The following is a 17,017-nucleotide window of genomic DNA, read 5'->3' as shown; positions in this document are numbered from 1 at the left end:
TAAAAAAAAATAGATTATGCAGTAAACTGCAAACAGCTGTATAAAATATTATCAATTTTTAAATCAATTTTTATGATGCCAAAGAATATCTCTGGAATTCATAATTTGGCAAGGGATTCTCTTAACTTTGAAAGAAAAATAAACCGCAAGCATTGTATGTATATATATTTTACAATGAATAGTTTAGATTTTTCATTGCAACTCTTCAAGTTATTTTAGTATACCTTAGCATAATTGTCAAGGAAGGCAAGATCTTCTTATTTGCCATCTTTAGCCTTTCCCTTCACTTCTTCTATATAAATTACAAGGTCAGTTGAAAACTATAATGCACAAAAGCACAGATATAGAAAGGGAGTATATCAACATTCTATATTAGGATTTCTGTGCAAGTAAAAACAAGTGAGTAACTATTACCTTGAACTTATTTTTATACTTGAGAAGTTGAACTTTGACAAAACCCACATAATATTATATTTAAAGAATTCAATTTTTTCATAGTCAAACTAGAAACTAATGTATCAGTTTCTAGTTAGTGGTTAGTGGTTAAAGATTATTTTGCCCTTGAGAAGAAACTTTAGAGCTAAAGGAAGTCTAAAAGATAATACTAACAACCAGTGTAGAAAAACAGACTCCACAAACAGCAGGCAGAAAAATAAAGTATGCTGAGCAGATTGGCAGAAACCTTCTATGAGTCAGGAGGATACAAGTTGAAGACTGTAAACTCTTGGAAGGAAGGATGATATTTTATTTAACTCTTTATCTCCTACATCCAGGATCTAGTCAGTGTCTGCTATGTAAGTACACAGGAGGTATTTGTGGAGTATATTCGAAAGAAAGGACACAGACAAAGCAATCAAGGTTTAGATGCAGGCATGTTGCAGAGCTTGAAGAGATTTTGTATAATTATAAATTCCATAATATAATTATAAATTCCATGTACTTGTATGGATTGACAGTGAAAGAGGAAGTAGACAGTCCATGCCAAGGTCTGACTAAAATACAAAATAAAATCATCAGCACCCTTTCATTTATTGCAGATTTTGCTTTACTTTTCTTGAATACTAAAATTAAAGTTCCCAAACTCTTGCTTAGGTGCACATTCAAGGCCCTACAATTATTTTAATTTTTAATGGAAACAGACATCTTTCATGTACTGGGAAAACTACTAGATTGAAGTAGTTTACAGTATCAGCACTAAAACACTGTATTGTTTTCAAAATCATTTCTTTTTGAAACTGGATTTTTCTAGTAATTAGTATAATAAAAAGCAAGTACCACATCATTTCACTGTGGGTTATAAAAAAAAGAATGATAATGATTAATCTGATCCCCAAATATGAGAAATTGGAAAGTATATAAAAGTGTTAAGTTGCTTACAATGTAATTTCTTAAGTCCTTTAGATAAAACTACCATGTAAATAAAATTGTTAAATACTTCTTTGGACCTGGGAACCATGAAAAGATATATTTTTTTTGTTGTTATTGTTATTGGAAGTGTGTGTTTGTGCGCGCACTCGAGACTGGGTCTTGCTATGTTGCCCAGGCTGCTCTTGAACTCTTGAACTCAACAATCCTCCCACATCAGCCTTCTGAGTACCTGGGACAACAGCTGTATGCCTACACACCACTATGGCAATGTTTTTCTGTCTCCCAGTGGCCACTGGTATAATCCCTCAGGGGGTCTTGTTAGGTATTTGCCAGTCTTGGCCATAAATTTTATGTCTGAAGGTGAAGTTCAAGACACTGAATTTCTATGCAGACATTTTTAAAATAATTACAATAAACTATATTTTTAAGAATTAATAAATTTTTTGTTAGCTGGCAGTCTAAGTCTGGTGGGTCTAGAATAGATCAAGTACCTGTGTATATATTTTAGATAGTCCAAATTGTTAGGTACCATGTAAAAAGCTTTACAAAGTTTACAGATTTCTTTCTACATGGAACTTAAGATCTTTGGGACAGAAAATTAGACTCATTTTCTGGTTGTTTTCTACCTTTCCTACCTTATCTTTTAAAAGTCTGTGTACCCATGATTATTCCAACCCCTGCCATATGTTAGGTCTCATGAAAAGAGATGCAATATTGGAAGGAGGAATGAGACTCTTCCCAAAGAACATCTAGATATAAAAGAGGGGGAAAAAAAGAAAAAGAAGTTACACTAACACATTTTAAATGTGGATGATGATATGCAAAATAAAAGTAGACCAATAATATAGACTGTTTGGTACTTTAAAACAGCTTAATACTAGAGGTTGAGCAGGCACAGACATGCAAAGAATAAGAAAGGGAGCACTCTAGTCAGGAATGCAGCATATAAATTTTCCATGGGTTACAAGCATGATACATTTTGGGAACTTCGATAGTTGAATATGTGTTGTCTATTCACTCTGTGTGTATATACATGTGTGTATAAATGGGAGTTGGAAGTAGGAATGAGGTGGATGAAGATAAAGGATTTATAAGATTAGAGAGCAAACTGAGACTAGGTCACAAATAGCCTTTAATGCTATCTATATAGCATAGTTGTAATTCTGTCTATTCCCTTCCAAAACGCTACTCCTTAAATACAATCCTGACTTTTTAAGATCTGAGTTCCTACCCTTGATATTCATGCTGGAATGATCACATTCTAACTGGTCAGTGACTATTCAAAAGGTCACATGTCAAAATTTCTGGCCAATGAAATAGAAGTTCCTAAGCCGTTAATTTTAAGCCTTAAAATTTTAATTTTGATTTTTTAAAAATATATTTTAGTTGTTGATGTACCTTTATTTTTTATTTATTTATATGTGGTGCTGAGGATCGAACCCGGTGTTTCACACATGCCAGGCAAGTGCTCTGCCACTGAGCCACAGCCCCCAGCCTCTAATTTTAAGAAAAAAATATAAGGCTTCAGAAAGGAACAAATTTTTGCTTTTAGTTCTTCCTCATTCTTCAAATGAAGATTTGATATCTGAAGGAAAACCAGATATTTTTTGTGTTCATGAGACAATCATCACTAGACTCAGAACTTATATGCCACCAAGAATGACAAAGAAAAAGATTTTTAAAAATATAGGTTTGGGCTCCAAGGCTATTACTAAGCAGCAGATGACAGAAAGTAGTTCTTCTAGAGCTCTATTTGGGAAAAATACACTTTTACTTATAAAATTTCCTTTGGGAATTCCTTTACCAGAAATACTTTTTGTAAGTGTGTTTAGAAATACCACTCTGCCTTTATTTTTGGTTTTGTTTGAAAATATATAGCATTTGTAGGATAGGTGCAAATCATGGTGCTGTTTCATCAACTGGAAATGCATCTCATTCTCTTATCTGCTTGACAATTTCCTATTTAGATCTCTACCATCCCACTTGGCACTTCACAATCAGCAAAAGTAAACTCTCAATAAATATGCCATATTGATTTAGAGCTCTGTGTCAATCCTATGCTCCATACTCATCCTGAAATTCTTCTATTCTTTTCCTATATCTGGAACACTTCTATTTATTTTCATAATAAAGTGAAGGTGTCATCCTCCCTTGGTGGCCTTTCTGGTCCTTATCCCTCTAGTTCTTAAAGAGTTAAACATCTTTTACTTACTCTGTGTTATATATATATATATATATATATATATATATATATACACACACACACACACACACACAAACACACACATTCACACATATATAATATGTGTATATTTTTAACCATATATAGACATATATACATATGTATATGTATATAGATATAAGAGATATATATGTATATGTATATAGATATAAGAGATATATATGTATATGTATATAGATATAAGATATATATATATATATATAATTGTACTTATTGCTATGCATTAGGGTTTTTATTTCTGTTTTTCTATATAATTAAAAAGTCCCTTTTCATCTTTGTAGCTACAGCAATTGGTCTATTGTCTGGCACACTGTATGAATTCAATAAATGTTCATTAAGCAAACTGATTTGTAAAATCTGTAGACCCAGAGAAGTTTTATTATCTACCTTCTTCTTTGGCCTGTAATACTATATACATTGGAAATAGAAACATGAAAATTTATTTCTTCAGGCTACTGAGAAAATTACCTAAAATTTTTGTCTAGGCTGGGCACATGCCTGTAATCCCAGTGGCTGAGGCAAGAGGATGGCAGGTCTGAAGCCAGCCTCAGCAATTTAGTGAGCCCTGTCTCAAATTAAAAAATAAACGGGACACAACTCAGTGGTAAAATTCCACTGGATTCAAACCCCAGTGACACCCCCCAAAAAATCTAATATGAAATCTTCTTAAATCTCAAATAATTATTGATAAAAGGTTATTTTAAATACTATTGAGTGGTTTGAATTTGTAATGCTAGCTTCAAATATCTTATTTTCTGGAGTTATGCCAAAAATAATTTTCCTTTTTTATCCACATGTTCAGAGAATAAAGATAATTGGTCAATAGGACAGAACAAGTTTTTTTTTTTCCAAAGAGTTTACATTCTGTGAAAAGACACAAACTCTTTCAATCAAGGTCCAAATGGAAAGCAAATATCACAATAGACTTTCTCAAGAGAAGAAAGTTAATGTAAGAGATAAGTTATAAAACAATAGAGATGATAAACTTTTTAAAAGCAAGGTATTCAGAGTTTAATACAATTGGAAATCAGAGGATGGATTCACTTGGTTTAAAAAAACACGGCAGTCCTATTCAGTATGCTATGCTCAAGATCTGTAGTCACCCAAAGCAGATAAAGAAAGAAAGAAAGAAAGAGGAAGTAAGAAAAAGAAGTTAGTCCCCAATTTTCCATTCTTTATCTGTTTCAGTTTCCCACTACTATCTCTCAAAATCCAAATTCAGACAGAAGCCTGGGAAAGTCAGCCTGAGGTATTCATTTCTTCCCTCCTCCATGATAAACAGCAGAGCAGAAGTCTAGGAATGGTTTTAATAGCTATCAGACCAAGGATCAGTACACAGTAAACAAATAAACAAATGGAAAATTTTTAGATGACAAATATTAAAGTAAAAAGGAGTTACATCGTTCTAAATGCCTTGAGTGGTCAGAGAATCACTGGGCAGGTTATGTTCAATCTCACATCTGAATGAGAAGAAGGCATTAGTACAGGAATCTCCCAGAAAGGGCCCAAGTGGAAATGAACTACCTATGTTTCAAAAGCACCAAAGTGGCCAGAACATCTGAATCAAAGTGGTCAAAGTGGTTAGGTGGAAAATGATCCAAAATCAATTCTGCAAAACAAACAAACAAACAAAAAAACCAAAAAACCAAGAACAGGTTCTATAAGGACATTTTTTAAAGTACTGATTTTATTCAAAGTGCAAGGGTCAAGTGTTTGGAGGTTTTAAACAGAGAGTTTGATCCACTTTTAAAAGATCAATTGGGCTATTTTGCAGTGGTGAATGCATCATAGATGATAATAATAGTAGAAAGGACATGCTTTGGGACTGTTTTATAAAGACTAAGTAAGAAATGATAATGGCTTGAATTAAGTAAGTCTTAATTGAAATGAAGGATATTTACCATATTTAAATATGCTTTGTAAGTAAAAACAATAAAATTTCTTGATGGATTAGAAATGAGGTAATGCAATTAAGCACAGTTACTAAATCTAAAGGATTTTTTAAATAAGAAAAATGGCTAATTTGAAAAACAGCATATATACTTACTCTCTTCTGCTTCTGCATTTCGCTTAACAAATCTCTCCGTTCTTTTTCTCATGTTGTTTATACCATAAAGATTCTCATTACACAAACATCTCTTCTCCTTGTGTCTCATTTGATAATATTTTGTTATTATCATTTCACTTCAACACCAATAATACCTAAAACCATCTCATTACATAATATAATGAAGATTAGATAACTTTCATATTGTCTATGTCACATAGCATTCCCAATATAAGAAGAATATTCTCATTAGGAAAATTATATAATCCATTTCCTTATGGAAACATACAGATAATTAAATATGAAAAGTATTCAAATGAAATATGTGAATTTCTGACCTATTTGACCTTTTAAACTTGCATTTAGGATCTCCTTATCATTAATGGTGACATTGGAAGGGAGTTAGTATTTCTTATATTATAATTTTTTTCAATAGTTGTTATATAATGTATGTATTTTCTTTCTTATAACTTTTTATAGATTTGAAATTGCAGTTAGTATGCCCCCAAACATTCCCACATTATCTTGGAAAAAATACTTATATTACCTACCTACCTATAGCAAAAACTATTCCCTTGATGCAATTTTTTAATATACTTCTATATACATACATTCTAAAATTTATATGAATAGAATATTGCTATGATTTAAATTATTTGTGGCCTCAAATTGTTATTTGTATAACTTTTTCTTTTATAATATTTTGGCCATAATATTGCAGTTATAACTTGTTTTTTCCTTCCAGCAATGAGGATGGCATGAGAATGAAATACAACAGAGTGCAGATAAAGGGCTAAGCTTATCAGGAAGCGTGCATAGATTCAGTACAAGGGCATGTTATTCATGTTATTTTCTTCTTAGATTGCATACTTAATTTGAGTATTTCTATAAGTCATATATCCTAATGTCCTATCAGTTTACATAACAAAACAGTAAAGTGGCTTTCAAAAATCCATTTCCACTATTTCTTCTACATATGTATAAAATTTAACATAGATGCATTTATACAGGAGCTAGTTTTTACATGGAAATACTGTACTGAACAATTTGGGCCACAAGCAACAAAAAGGAGCGTGCTTTCATTGCTCTTCATTTTCAGACGTAATATCTTAGGAGCCTTCTCAAAGAGACCTAAACCACCTTTCCATATGGACCAGAATAGCATAGTAAGTCTTAATTGTATTGGTCTTAAAACCAAAGGAAGATATATTCAAATTCAACAGTGTGATTTTCTTAAGAATCTAAAAATTGTTTTGGGCTTGTTGAAGAAAAACAATATCTTATTTTAATACATAGAATAAATGCCTAGTGTGGCAATAAGAGAAACACAGAAGTAAATATTATGCAAATTAAATGAGCCAAGAGAGTATGGATAATTTATCAGAAAGGAAGTTGAAGAAAAGCCATTGAAGAATGGACAGGATTCTTAACAGGAAAAGACCAGCAAAATCATATTTGAAGATGAGAGAATAGCATGTGCTGTGGTTCTAAGAAAAGTGTGAAGGCATTGGAAGAACAATTTACCTGAAAGAACTGAAAAGTTTAAGCAAATAGTAACTTCTTATACATTTCTTTTTAAAAACACACACCATACGCCTGAAATGATGTGTGTGCATTCATATGTATGTGTATATGTATATGTAAGTATTTTTTTCTGTAAGAGGCAGGTTGCCATTCTGTAACACAATGTGGTAGAATTGAGAAGATAATGCCAGAAAACTAAGTTTGTACTCTTACAGAAGATCTTAAATGGTAGAATGCAAATGTTTAAGTAAGGGGAAAGAGCACCAAACTGCAAACCACAGCCTGCATTTATTCTTCCTAAATGTGGGAACTTGTGGAGTGTAAATCTATATATTAGTAAACCAGGAGTCTGAATACTCAAAGTGTTTTAATAAATAACAAAATAATGGTATGAAGGTCATTTGAAGCTCATGTATGATGTGTGATGGTGTAAGATATCTGTATTATATTATTGAATTTGAGAAAAAAATGGGAGATATAAGATTTTATCCCAGGTAACACAGCAATAATTACATAGTAAGGATGCTTTTCTGAAATAGAAAACTATAGCTGTTGTGCAAATGAGAAGTTTTAAGAGTGTGAAGTAAGACAGAGGCAATGATAATTAAAGATTGCTGATTAATGAGACTACGAGAGAATTAATGGGTTTTAAGATGTTGGGAGAGAATAAAGATTTTAATTAAAACTCATTAGGAAAATAATAAAGAGAAGATAAATCAGGTAATCTATTTACTGTACTATTGCTTTGGGTATTTTTTGTTTTTTGGCAGGGTACTGAAGATTGAACCCCCAGGAACCCTCTACTGCTGAGCTATATTCCAAGCCCTTTTTATTTTGAGATAGGATACTGCTAAGTTGCCCAGGCCAGCATGTGTGTGTGTGTGTGTGTGTTATTATGATATATATGTTCCTAGTTAGTACCTAGTTTTAATATTGCCTATATAGTGATAGATATGTAGGTAGGTGGGTAGGAGGTAGATAGATAGATAGATAGATAGATAGATAGATAGATAGATAGATAGAAGTGTTTTAACATTTCCTAGTAACTACCATGTTCTCTGCTGAGGATATGAATATGTCCATGTTTTCATAATCCAAATGAAAATCCAAAATTTAAAGCAAACATTACTTTTGTTCTCAAGGAGAGAATAAATACCTACAAATTCCTATCCTGTCTGATATCTCTTTTGCAGCTTCAAATTTTTCCATTTCCTCAATTTTTTTTTCTGCTTCTGATAAAAAGGACTGGTAAAGCATTTCTGCAGAAAAAAAGTCTATGAAAGCTAAAGATTTCACAGGCTGGGCTTCCACAGACATTTGGTTGTAATTTTAAGAGACATTTAAATTTTTAATTTATTTTTCAGCATAGAAGATGCTGCCAGCTTTTATATCTCTTTGGCAGCATTTCCCTCTTTAAAAGCCTGTTATGTTCCACAGGCATTTCAAATTAGAAACAAAGCTTTTAAGACTTCAAAACACAGCTGCTGGGACTCTCACCTTGGAGATTATAACATAAAATGGTAAGCAAAATATAGCAAGTAAGATACCTTAGTTCTTCAAGGATTTTCTTATAGATTTCCTCAATGATTATAAACATATTGATTTTTATGAATAAAAGATTGTTTTTCATCCACTGTCTGTAAGTCATTTAGTTTTATGATGAGTTTGAGGTCACGCTATCTGTTCAGTCATGTAATCAGAGAAATTAATGGAAAAATGCTGAAGATGCAGTTGTGCTATTTAATTAATTCAATTCATTAAATATATCTAACTTCCTTTGTCAATCATTACAGTAATATATATGAGTCTATTATATCTGATTTCCACTATCTTACAGGTAAAAGAATTTCTCAACAACAATGAAAACATATTCAAAGTAAGTTACTCAAAATGCTAGGGAAGAGCCAAATTGCAACTGTTTAGAAAAATAAGAAGGTCTTTAAGTGGGTACTTAAAAGTATGCAGGATGACACAAGTAAAAAAAAAAATACTGGTATCAGAGATTCCAGGAGGGGAAAAGAAACAATAAAACCTAGTAAAGAAGTCAGAGAAAATCAGATATATTGGAGGCACACTATGTGTAGTAATTCATCACCACAGCAAATACAAATGGGAGGTAAACCTGAAAAGACTGGAGCTATTTTGAGGCATTATGGATGACAAAATTGAATAGATTGTGTATAAGGAAAGTTTAAGTTGGAAAAACACATTATTATAGATGTTAGGTAGAAGACTGATATGGCACCAACATACATATGGATAAGAAGAGGAAAAACCTGTAGCTAGGAAAGCTCACATTACAATGTTCTAAAAACATGTAAAGGGTGAACTAAAATGAAAACCATGGAATTAGAGATGGAGGGCTGCTGTTCTCACCTGTGAAAAATAAACATCTTAGTATTTGAAATTTATCTTTCTTTGAGGAACAAATTCATAAATATTTCTACCACACAAGAAGAATGATGAAAGAGTAAATGCTTTGTGATTGTAATCAATGCTCTAGAGAAATCTTTCAATATATTGGTAAAATAACATGTATTTGAGAATATCTATTACTATTTAGAGGTTAAGTTTTAAGAGGTTTTTGTTTTTAAATACATACAAAGTTATTTTTTTCTCTCCTCTGAAATATATGAGTCTACAAATTCTTTAACTGCTATTTTGTTGTTGTTGTTGTTTTTGTTTGTTTTGTACCAGTGACTGAACCCAGGGGCGCTTAACCACTGAGCTACTGCCCCAGCCATTTGTTTGTTTGGTTGGTTTTCAATTTTGAGACATGGGTCTCACTAACTTGCTTGGGGCCTTGCTAAATTGCTGAGGCTGATTTGGAACTCAGGATCACTGCCTCAACCTCTTGGGCCACTGGGATTAAAGGCATGCACTAGTATGCCTGGTTTAACTGCTGTTTATAAAGTGGTGATAGTCTTATAGTTGAGGTTGCTCTTAAAGACAATCTAACCCATTCTCCTGCTAAAGATCCCCAATTTACACTTCTACTTGAAGATTTCTTGCTCCAGATATATTTTTAATTGGCATACCTGAAGTAATAATTAGCAATTTTGAAAATGCACTGTACTTTATTATGCTTTTGCACAATTCCTTTGGTTTGTACCTGGAATATGTAGTAATGCTAGGTAGAAATCCTATAACCAGGCAAATTCAGAATCATCAATCTCAAAAGAATACTTGAAATTACTTAGCAAGGCAAGATTTCAGTCCCAGGCTTGCTCTCCCATTCTTGGTAACAACTATTTTCCATTTGTTTCTCTCAGTCTTAAACTTGGACTAGGTCACTCTTTTATAGGTTTTAACAACTTGCCATCATAGATGGATAGGTGGCCCAAATGAAATAGTTCTGTTGGAACCATGATGAACCAGACAGAAACTACGAAGCCAATGGGGAGCTGCAGATAATTAGTTCATGTTGTCATGAAATTATGTTGACTTAAGTTGCCAGATACAACCAGGGAATAAAAAAAACTCTGTGGAGTGTGTGTGTGTGTGTGTGTGTGTGTGTGTGTGTGTGTTTGCACATAAACACATGAAAGATAGAAAAATACAAATAGAAATACATATAGATATATCTCCTGGGTTTTAAATGTCAGAACCCATTTTTAAAATGCATACATGCTTAAAACAAACATCTCCAGTCCAGGTAAGGATGAGTGACTGCCAATTTACTCTCTTTGCAGAAGAGATCTGGCTTCTTTTTATCTCCTCAACTCCTCAACTTTATTTTATTCTTAGCTCTATAACTGAGCTTCATTGATCTTTATTTTCTTGGAATAGCTCATTAAGCCCTTCTTCAATATAACACACTTCCTTTCCTGCATGCTAGCCATATATAATTTTTCCAATATCAACAGGTGTGATATCTAAAATCAGGTTGGTTTCCGAATTACAACATTTATTATCTTTTATAGGATCTCATCTTTTACCTTATTTTTTACTTCTGAATACTTACTTAGATTTGTTATTACATCTGCCTAACTTTAAATCCACTGCACTTAAAAGAAATTTAAATTTAATTTCCTATATTAGTATTACATTACAACATTGTTAAGTCTATTTTCAATGAACCATTCACATAACTGGCAAATAATGGGTCCAAGTTTTAGTAATAATTTTCCAAACATCTTTTACCATACCAGCTGTTTTGATTAGAGAACTTACATTGTCTCCAGATCTGATTCCTATTGTGCATACATTATTTCATTTAATCTTCTCCTAAACCAATAAGATAAGTGATTTGATTTCCATTTTGAGATTTTAAGATACCTCCTTTTGCAAAAGAAGGCAATTCATGTCAAAGATGGGATTTGGATAGTTTGTTGGACTTTTAGACACTGATTAAAGGACAAGATTTGTAGTCCTAACATTATGAGTTCAAATGCGAGTTCCATCAAATTTTTAGAAAGTCAAACAGAGCTTCAGTTTCATCATTTGTAAAATGAAGCTAAAATAACAAGTTTTTACATGATTTTATAACAAAGGAGGCATGTAAAAAAGAATCACTTAGTAAATTGCATACAATTATGGAGCCTCTAAAGTATAACTATTAATAATTGAATCTGAATTAACTAATTTTAATTGACTTATTTTATTATGAGTAAATTTAACCAGATCTGAGACCTTTTGAATTTCTCTTTGGTATATATCTTCAAACATTATTATCTATTTTAAGTTTGAGAAGTAAAGTTCAATAAATATCTTAGAAAAATACAATTATGTTCATGTTGAAGTAAGATTATAATTTTCTATTTGAAATATAGCAAAATATAGCCTTAAGTCATCTTGAAAGATCCAGGTGACAAAATTTCCACAGATCCATATTCTTTTTTTTTTTTAAAGAGAGAGTGAGAGAGAGAGAATTTTTTAATATTTATTTTTTAGTTTTTGGCGGACACAACATCTTTGTTGGTATGTGGTGTTGAGGATCAAACCAGGGCCGCACGCATGCCAGGAGAGCACGCTACAGCTTGAGCCACATCCCCAGCCCACAGATCTATATTCTAAGAGCTATCTTTTGGTTCCTAGAAATATTCTTTAGGGTATGGTTTGTACTTCACATAAACAATATAAAGAAATAACAACTGTAAATATAAAAATATAAAGATTTTAAAGTGTTCTTTGGTAGTTAAGTATATTTCATTGTATATTATATACATTCTCTAGGTTGTTGGGAAATGTAATTTCAAATTAATAAAATAAATACTAATTTTAGGATCATATAAAATTAATATTACAAGTTATGATTATTTTTAAGACACACAAATAAGATGTATATGGAATATCTGCTGAAGGATTTCATGTGCATTGCCTCAGTTGGAATTCACCATTGTATGTGATTAATTTTTTACACATTACAGAAGAGGAAATTTGGGCAGACAGGATTGAGCAACATATTCAAGATGAGACAACTAATTAATAATCAGCAGAATTTGAATGAAAATATAATAAATGAAAATAAATCCCATGATTTTTCACTTACTACATGGCAAGCAATTAATCATTTAATTTCAAAAAGAATGTCCTGATAAAGACAACATATTACTTAACTAGTCACACTAAAATAATGAATGATCAATGGAATCTAGCTGCCATAATTTGAAGCCACCAGGTTTCCATTTCCATATTATCAGTTATTTTTAAAAAAATAAATTCAAATAAACTGACAAAATAAATTTTAAAATAATTTTAAATATTACCTAAAATCTGATCCAAGTCTCTTCCCATTTTCTGGTTCTCCTGGATCTGGACATAAATTGGAAGCTGTTTTAATACCTCCCTCATTTACTGTAGCAGCAAGAAGAAAAATAAAAACAAAATATTTATAATTAGAAATTAAGAATGATATTAATTTTAAAATTTACACAAAAACATATATTCTGTTACTATAATCACTACTTTTTTACTATAGAAAATTAAAATACAATTTTATAGAAACATAATGAAGGCAAAAAACTTCTTCCTCTTTTTATGTACCTATCAGAACCTAAATTTAATATTTATATTCAATGACATACTACTCTGAATATTAACTCGTTAGTATCTAGCACTTTCTTTTTAATTTCAATCAAATTGCAAGACACATTTCTAGCTTATCAGTGCCAGAGTTTCCATTAATTATTGATAGTACAGAGACCATTGCCAGTTATAACACTGTCATTTGGAACTTTGCTGCTTTTTGATTTTTGTCCATGATTGGGGATTGAACCCAGTGGTTCTCTATCACTGATCTTCATCCCCAGATCTCCTTATATTTTATTTTTGAACAAGATCTCACTAAATTGCCCAGGTTAGCTTCAAACTTCAAATTTCCCTGCCTTGTTCTCCTGAGTAGCTAAGATTCTACTGAAATTCAATGTTGGTGGATACTTTTTGTTTTCAAAGTTGCAATTAAAAATAAGACCATACAGGAAAAATTTAAAGTTATTAACATTTTTGTATTTGGTATATAACAAAATAATTTTGTCTGCAAATATTAAGGTAAAACAATGATGTGGTAGGAAGCATGTCATTGAATTATGATATAATGCTAGAAACCAAAATAATGGCTTTACCCTCAAGCAATTTCTATAACTACATTTTAAATGACTATTGTCAGATTTTCATCAGTTTATTTAGAGCACTCAGCTAATGAAGGCTTTTTTTTTTTCAGTGAATGTGGTCACATTGGATGCTTAAATTCCCAGGATATATTTTTTAATGGGAAGATAATAAAGCCAGATAATTCTGAAATATTTGAGTGATATTGTTTTATAATTCCATCTTATAGTGAACTGGAGAGTAATTTCCGTAATTTTGCTCCTTTATTAGTTTGCTCTTTTAAAGAAAACATAGTGCTTAAGGACAAACACCAGAGGAAAATTCCTAAACCTTATGATTGTTCTTGTCCTGCACTCTGGATTAGAACCATCTGTAGATCTTTCTTTAAAGATTAAAAATGCATAGTTCTAGCTCTGGATATTCTAATACAATTAGCATATAGTAGTAACCTGGGCATCAATTTTTGTTTTTTAATATAACTTTCAAGATGATTCTAATGTAAAGTTAAAGTTGAGAACCACTGGACTTGTGGATTGTTTAGTTGGAATTGATCATTGGGTTGACACTAATTCATCAGATAGGAAGACAGCTATCAAATGATAGTCCAGCAGTCATGGTTGTGGTAAAGGTGCCCTCTTCTCAATTAGATATAAAATTATTTTTTTTCTAATTTTCACCAACAATATCTTTCTTGCACCTTTATTATATACTCATGGATTCAAATAATGTAATATTTTTATTTTTCTTGGTCCTTTAATTTTTTTTAATTCCTTTTGCCATTTCTGGTCACTGTCTTACCTTAGCTGATTTCACTAATTCAAAGGAACTATCCCAGAGCCCTTCATATTTTGTATTTCACTCAATGCTTAAAAACTTACTTCTTTGTCAATGATTTCTAGTATAGGATTTTGCATCTTTTCCAAAATGTCCTGCTCCATCAATAGCCATTATATCATCCCCCAAATTTCCAATTGCTATATCATGTGTCAGCTCAAATTCAACCTAATCACTTTGATACTTTTGTGACAACATTATTATTTATCTTCAATCTATCTTGAATACTAGAAGAGGATCGAACTTCCTAACACATAGTTATTTTTTGTTTTAATTACTATACAACTCTCCAATGAGTCAACTAGATTTCTACAAGTTTCTAATACTTCTAAACACACATGTCCTAGTTGTTTGATTAAAACCAACACATAAAAACTGTTTTTAATAAACTAAGCATTTTCTATGGGAAGTATTAACTTTATAATTTTTGAAAAGCTATTGATAATACTGTAGAATGTGTTATTAAAATGTAACTTTCTTTTAGCGAGTGTTGTAGATGATGAAAACAGGTGGCATAACCTAGGTTTAACTACTTTAGCATAATACAATATATAAAATGAATCAAAGATTAATGTGCAAGTGGTTTATATACATTAGAAAATAAAATTATGAAAAAGTCTTTTTTGTATTTTACAATTTTTGTATCAAAAAGTAAGACCATGTTAAAGATTTATATGAATTTGAATGTTAGTACATCCAACTATGTGTCTTCTTTATCTATTTTATATTTTAGTTTATTTGATCCTCATAACAATCTTACAGGAAACTACTATTAGAATTTTGCACCTCTTCAAGGGAAGGAAACTGAGGCATTGGGAGGTTAAGAAGTGAGTCAAAATCATTTGCCATTTAATGCCAGAGTCTATATTTAAATCCAGGCCAACCTTTCAGCTCTGAAGACCATCTAAGACAGCTCAGCAAGGCAGAAAATAAAGTCATTTTCTAAAATTCAAAACACTTTTACAAATCTTTTCCATTAAAATACAGAGAATTTTTATGATTTTCACCACATTTACATAATTAATTTCAATTCTTATGGATTTAATAGTCAGGTTATTTCTATGTGTTTGGAAACATCATTTAAATCACTGATTTTGACATCTGCAATAGAGCACAGCCTTTCCAAATTAAAATACAGGGGTAATGAGAGAGCTTCTGCAAGCTACATGTACTAAGTGTCTGTTAGTTGTAAATGTTCAAAATAAAATATAAATTAATATCAAAATGTATGATCTTTTCTTTTCTCTGATGTTTAGCTATTTCAGAATTGCCCCGGGTTAAATGATATCAGACATTCAAACAAGGTTAGTACTCATTGAATCAACTGCTTTCACTATACAATGCCATTGAAATGACTAGATAGATTTAACATTTTTATTTCTTTTAATTTGAGTAGTAATTTGCAGAATGGTAAAAACATCAATGCTCTTTAAAATTTATACAGAGTGTTGTCCCTTGAAAAGGACATCTGCTAGGAGAAAGCCCTTTTTGCTATGATCTTTAAGAATATTTTTATTAGTAGTAATATTAATGAAATGTGATTCTTTTTCTCCACACACCAGTAAAGAGATGAATGAAATTTATAAGATTTTAAAATTGATGTATTTATTATAACACACAAGTATCTTTTGTTTCAAGAATCTTAATTTTTGTATTATATTTTTATTTTATTATTTAACTTAAACACACTATTAGTCAATATCAAAATATAATATTGTTATTATAAACATGTTTTATAAAGTTTATGATATTATATAGCACACTGAATACATTAAAAATAAAAATAAGTTGACTCTAACTAAATTCACCTCTACATTGCCTACATTGCTACTTTTCTCATGTTTTTATTTAGTTTTTAATATTTATCCTAATTTTTAAAATATTTGCTTTTTGGTTCTGAACTCAAACATCATGGATGTCAATGATGTTATTTTATACTAATACATTTTTTATTCTACAAAAAATTACCTTTAAAATCATTTAGCATCCCAAAATACTGTTATATTCTTCAGGGCTAAGACGACTGTATTTTATTTACTTCTTAAATTTTATTCTAACATGATGTTGCCATGGAGAAACTATGGAATGTATAAATAATTGGAATGAATGAAAGTGTGGATTTGAAAAAGGAAAGAAAATCATAACCTTTTATAGTAACCTTATAGTTTCTTTATCCACCTTAATATTCTAGAAGGGCTTCAGATAAGTAGGCAAAAATACTAGCCAATAAGTTTTGTTTTTTAAATATTTATAATTTCAAAACTATTTTTTTTCTTGTCAAATTTACAATTTTGAGGATAGGTTGGGCAACTCTTTGTTATTTAGAGTAACAAAGGATGAATGGAGCAATTTAGAGTTCTGGTATTAAAGCTGAAATAAAAACTGAATTAGCTATTCAAACAACTAAACTATCCCTATCAGCATTACTGAACCTTCCTGAACATTTTGGTCAT

At 31.1% G+C, this 17,017-nt stretch overlaps 1 protein-coding gene across 3 annotated transcripts in view; it reads right to left on the bottom strand.

Moving 5' to 3' along the window:
- The window catches only part of Csmd3 (CUB and Sushi multiple domains 3), a 1,110,517-nt gene that overhangs the window by 665,952 nt on the left and 427,548 nt on the right, over nucleotides 1-17,017 (bottom strand). For all 3 annotated transcript variants that reach the window (XM_026384530.2, XM_026384531.2, XM_026384532.2), the window contains one exon: nucleotides 12,890-12,977. In XM_026384530.2, the coding sequence (XP_026240315.2) occupies nucleotides 12,890-12,977 (88 nt within the window). The remainder of the gene's footprint in view (nucleotides 1-12,889; nucleotides 12,978-17,017) is intronic.

Source organism: Urocitellus parryii, chromosome 7 (assembly GCF_045843805.1).
Source record: "Urocitellus parryii isolate mUroPar1 chromosome 7, mUroPar1.hap1, whole genome shotgun sequence".
NCBI classification, from domain to species: domain Eukaryota; kingdom Metazoa; phylum Chordata; class Mammalia; order Rodentia; family Sciuridae; genus Urocitellus; species Urocitellus parryii.
This window is presented reverse-complemented; position numbering and strand designations above follow the sequence as displayed.